Source organism: Gavialis gangeticus, unplaced genomic scaffold (genome assembly GCF_001723915.1).
Source record: "Gavialis gangeticus isolate Ggan-Ray unplaced genomic scaffold, GavGan_comp1, whole genome shotgun sequence".
Classification (NCBI taxonomy): domain Eukaryota; kingdom Metazoa; phylum Chordata; order Crocodylia; family Gavialidae; genus Gavialis; species Gavialis gangeticus.
Window position 1 is genome coordinate 7,689,985 of NW_017728994.1, and position 5,128 is coordinate 7,695,112.

The window sequence follows — 5,128 nt, forward strand, 5'->3', positions numbered from 1 at the left end:
TAATTTAATATTATCTTCCAATTTAAATGTCATTTTCTTTGAACCAATAGCTCATTGGCATAACAATATTGGCATAACAATAAACGTGACTTTTCCTTTGGTTCTATGGATGCTTTAGAGTTTTGAGGCAGCATATTAACGATGCAATTCCCTTGTGGTTCAGAAGCATTTACTCCTGCGTCAAGGAAGATTACAGCTAATAGGATTTGGAAGCTGGTGGCATGACTGGTGCAAGCCCTGCACTGCACTTTCTTAAAGAAGAATATGGATCCTATTTATCACATATTTTTCTTCCTTCTGTGCTTTTACAAGATAGACCCAGCACTTCCTACTTGTGTCACAGGATGCTCTTGTTCCACTGACAACTTTGGACGGTAAAAAATATTGGCGACCTGTTTGTAGTCTTTAGCAGAGTGTCTTGGTAATTCTTAGAACTGACAGGGCGGCCTGGCGAGTACTAGACAATAACAGATGGATGGACCAGTAGAATTTAGATGTTAATAGTTATAGTACAAATTAGGATTTTTGTTGTGTGTCTTTTAATATGTAGCACTTTTGAGAATTCAGTTTTCTTCTTGGTGGGGAGATGCAAATAATCTAAATCTAATCATGTGTTTTTTATGAGACTGCCCTATTTATAACTGCTTTAAATTCTTCCAGTATTGATTATACATATGAACTAGAGAAGACTGTTACCCATGAATGTAGTGTATTATCAAAAGCTTTATTGATTTCCTTCTAGGAGTTTGTTATGCATATCGTCATTTCTGAGAAAGGTACCTGGGAACATCCCTCAAGATATTAGAAAAATCAGAATAGAAAATTCTCACCTTACAGAATTGCCTCGAGGATCATTCTCCAATGTTAGTGCCTTGGAATATCTTTGGCTTAATTTTAATAATATCACAGTTATGCATCTAAAAAGCCTGGAACACCTGAAGAATCTGAAAGAGCTAAGATTGCAGGGAAACAAGTTGAGTTCAGTTCCATGGACAGCATTTCAAGACGCAACGGCTTTAAAAATATTGGATCTAAAGCACAACCGGCTGGATGTTCTCCCAGAACATGCTCTCAGGTATCTACCCAACCTGACCTACTTAGACCTATCTTCAAATCAGCTTACTGTTATATCCAGGGATGTCTTTTTTAACTGGCCCATGTACCAAAAAGCCCAGCAGGCTGAAAGGAGGATGGATGCTATCTCCAATGCAGTCCTGGCTTTACATGATAACCCCTGGATCTGTGACTGTCGCTTAAGGGGATTTGTCCAGTTTATCAAATCCATTGGCCCACCTGTTATTCTGATGAATTCGTATTTGACTTGTTCAAGCCCTAAATTTAGGGCAGGGAAATTCTTTTATGATGTGGAGCTCAACAGTTGCATGAAGCCATTAACCTCATCCGTTGAAGCCAACCTGACTGTACAGGTGGGGTTAAACGTTACTTTGACCTGCTTGGTGCAAGCCAGACCTTCTCCTGTTGCCTGGTGGACCTATGCACTAAAACATTTAAGGGGATTTAATGGTAAGGAATAGCATTATTTTTTTTAAATTTACAATACAATAGGTTAGATCCAGCCTCAAAGGCAGATTTCAACCTTGTTTGACCAGGGCCTGCTGTAACTGTTATTCTGAATACACTGAATGATTGGATGGTGAATGAAAGGCTGTTCAGTAGACAAGGATCTCAGCACAGGATCCAGACTTGTTTTTCAGATGCCTACAGATTAGGCTTTGGAATACTTAAAACTTAGACACCTGGCCCTAGAAGACTGGTAAAAAGATATAAGCGTAGGCACTGAGGCTACATATGCAGTCAACAAACAAAGTTAGGTACCTCTTTAATATGATTCATGGAGGCCAGATATTGGGCAGGGAACTGTAGAGCTAACCAGTATGGAATATTGAGCAGAAAGCTCAGTCTAAATTCTCACCCCCTCTGGAGAATAGATATCTCTGTTAATTGGGATCCAGAGCATGGAGGCCTTTTCTGAGGGTAAGTGCCTAACAGGTGCCCACCTGTTACGTAGCAACAAGTGGGAGACTTGGTTCTTAGCCCTCCTCCCTTGTTCTGAGGGGATTTTAGGAGAGTGCCCTAACCAACAGGCTATTCAATAGATATGTTTCACCCTTCTGTTGAACCTGGGCCACTATGCCAACCAGAGTGAAGGGTTCATGGGGCCAGAAGGACAGCAAGCAAGAAGGAGCTTGAGTCTGTGGCCTAATGCTTTGGGTATTCAGATGGGAGGTGGAGAGAGGGGAGTTCTGGGTTCTGGTCTTTGCTTTCTGGCCTGTTTATGTATTTTGTGTTAGATAGTCACTGGATAAAACCAGAAATAATCCTGGAGGATTATTTGGGATTTTTGTAGTATAAAATGTAGCCACTGAATAAATTTAGGGACATAAAATGCTGAGACTCATGGAGTGGGGTATTCAGCAATGATTTTTGCAACTGGATTTTGCAATTTGTCACAGTTCCACCAAGTCTTGTTCTGATGCCTAGTTTACTGATCTGGAATTTACCTTAAGTTCAGCAAAAATGTTTTCATTATTATTTCAGTCAAATACATTTAAGCAGAGAGAAAACGAGACTTCTATTATCAAGGCCCTCTCTTTTCTATGATTACCATTATGGTGAGAAAGAGAGGCTAGGAATAAGATAAGCATCCATTAGGCATGTGCCTTGGCCCAGTTCCTTTTTTCTAACATTTCTTTTGTACTTTGTCCTCTCATACAGAATATACTGCAGTCCTGTTTTCTAACTGCTAACACTGTGTTTTCCTACAAAGCAAAATATATACCCTTAGTTCTTGCTCTTCCTAGTCCATTTTGAATTTTATCTATCATAATAAGCTCTCTTCTAAAGATTACAATATTTATTAATATTCCTATTTTTTCATAATTTAGGCTCTTAAGCAACCTTATCATCTTAATCCTTATCATGTTAACTGCTTTCAGCAGGGAAATTTACTAATTTTCATAAGATCCATTTTAATAAAGAATTTGGAACTCTATACAGAGTTGTGTGCTTGCATTATTCTTGCTACACACATTAAATAACTTTTTCATGAAACTTAGAATCTTGTTTGTTTTTATTTAAATGTTTTCTCAGCACCTGTTCTCATTTCCTTAATAAAATATTATATTGATTCTCTATATTCTCCATGCCTATTTATCTAGATCTCCACCCTATTTCTTCTCAACCGTCTTCTTTCTAGAAGTCCTAGCCTCTTTTAGGCTTACCTTGTACCTGCTTCATTCCCCTAATCATCTTTGTTGCTGTTCGCTATACCTTTTCTAATTCTCCTACATCCTTTTTGAGTTGCATAGAACTGAACACAGTATTCAAGTATGGGAACATCATGGATTTATATAGTTGCATGATGGTGTTTTCTATTTTGGTTTCAATTTTCTTTTTAGTGATGTCCCACATTTTATTGGCTTTTTTGGTAACTGGCACACATTGAGCTGACACTGGACAGAATATTTTTACCAAGTAGCAAATACAATTATTAAGTATTACTGTAAGTTCCATTCCAATCTATCATTGTAAATTCATTCCATTCAAAGTTGTATTGCTCACAACTTTCTTAAATTTTCCTGAGGCTAAAATTTTCCTTTTCCAGTTGAATAGAGGACAGGGATTTTCATAGACTGCATGACTATGTCCATTAAAACTCCTTTTTTGATTTCTTATGAAAGTACTTTAGAAGGTTGAACATGTGAGGGAAATGAAGCCTTTCCTGGGTGAATAAAATAATAGGAGTTCCTAGATTTATTCCTTGTTTCAATTTTTAACAATTTATGCCTATATTTATTGATACATATATATGAATACAGAAACAATACAACTCACTCATGTCAAATTTACAAGAAAAAACACTGAAGCTTGAGTAAGAAACTTGATTTTAATTAAATATCATCACTAGCTTTGAAGGATCTAGGAAAACCACTCTGCCTTTAACCAAGGAATCTGAAGATGATGGAAAATACCATGACTTTTTTTTTTTCAGTATTTCAATCTTAGCTTTGTATATAATATATATGTATATATCCTACCTAAGAATCCTAGGTCGGAATCATAATATCCAGACTTGAGTTATTATGTAATTTTATGCTAAATTAGTTGTTCATCATTATTTAATGAAGACATAACACTTCTGTCTGCCTTTTAAATGGAGTTGGTGGGTTACAGTGTTCCCAACTTGTTCCCCCTTGATCTTAAACATCTGACTCATAAGATGATGTGGATTTATCACAATATGTAATATAAACCAGTGAGTTAAATTGTCCAAAAATATAGAAACCCCCCCAAAATCCAGAGCATTTTATATTTGGACTTGGTCTTTTGCTTGAAATTTGAGTAGAAATTTTGTGACTTCTTTACCAGCAATTCCATGTTTCTGTGGGAGGTAACTCATGACCAAGGATCCTGGTTTTCCCTGATAAAAAAATTGCAGATTCTCTGATAACCCCCACAAAATCTGTGGTTAAAATAAAAAGGCCATGCACAACCACCGCAGCGCTGCTGGTGCCCCTCACCCCCTGCAGGAGGGGGCCCCCAGCTGCCAGAGCTATGGAGCCAGGGGTGTGGGTCCACACCCCTACCCCTGGCAGAAGGCTGTGGCTGCTGCAGCAGTGCAAAGCCTAACTCCCTCCTGCCGCCTGCCTGCTGTGGGCTTGGGCAGGGGCGGCCAGCTCCCTGCTGCTGTGTGCACTCCCCAGGGGGCAGGGAGGACCCATGCCCCCCATATCTGTGTGCAGGGTGGGGATGGGCGTAGGTTGTGGGTTTGGGCTCCCTGCCCTGCTGCCCTACCCTGGGGCCTCTGCAGCCCAGTGGGCATGACCCAGAGGGGCAGGGAACAGTGGGGCCATGCAGAGAAGCTGCTTGTTGCTGCAAGCTCCACGCTGCCCTGGCAATGCATCCCCTGCTTGCACAGCTGCATAACCAGGGCACTGCTGAGCTTGCAGTGATAAGCAGCTTCTCTGTGTGGCCACACTGTTCCCTGCCAGGCTGGGTCATGCCCAATAGGCTGCTGAGGCCCTGGGGTAGGGCAGCAGGGAGGGGAGCCTGAGCTTGCAGCCTGTGCCCACCCCCACCTCTGCCACAGATCTGGGGGGCGTGGGTC

The 5,128-nt window shown here is 40.4% G+C and overlaps 1 protein-coding gene across 1 annotated transcript in view; it reads left to right on the forward strand.

The window, feature by feature from the left end:
• Positions 1-264: 264 nt before the first annotated feature.
• The window catches only part of LRIT2 (leucine rich repeat, Ig-like and transmembrane domains 2), a 6,698-nt gene continuing 1,834 nt past the window's right edge, over positions 265-5,128 (forward strand). Inside the window, exons 1-2 of the mRNA XM_019502094.1 lie at positions 265-374; positions 743-1,524. Coding sequence (XP_019357639.1) covers positions 265-374; positions 743-1,524 — 892 coding nt within the window. The remainder of the gene's footprint in view (positions 375-742; positions 1,525-5,128) is intronic.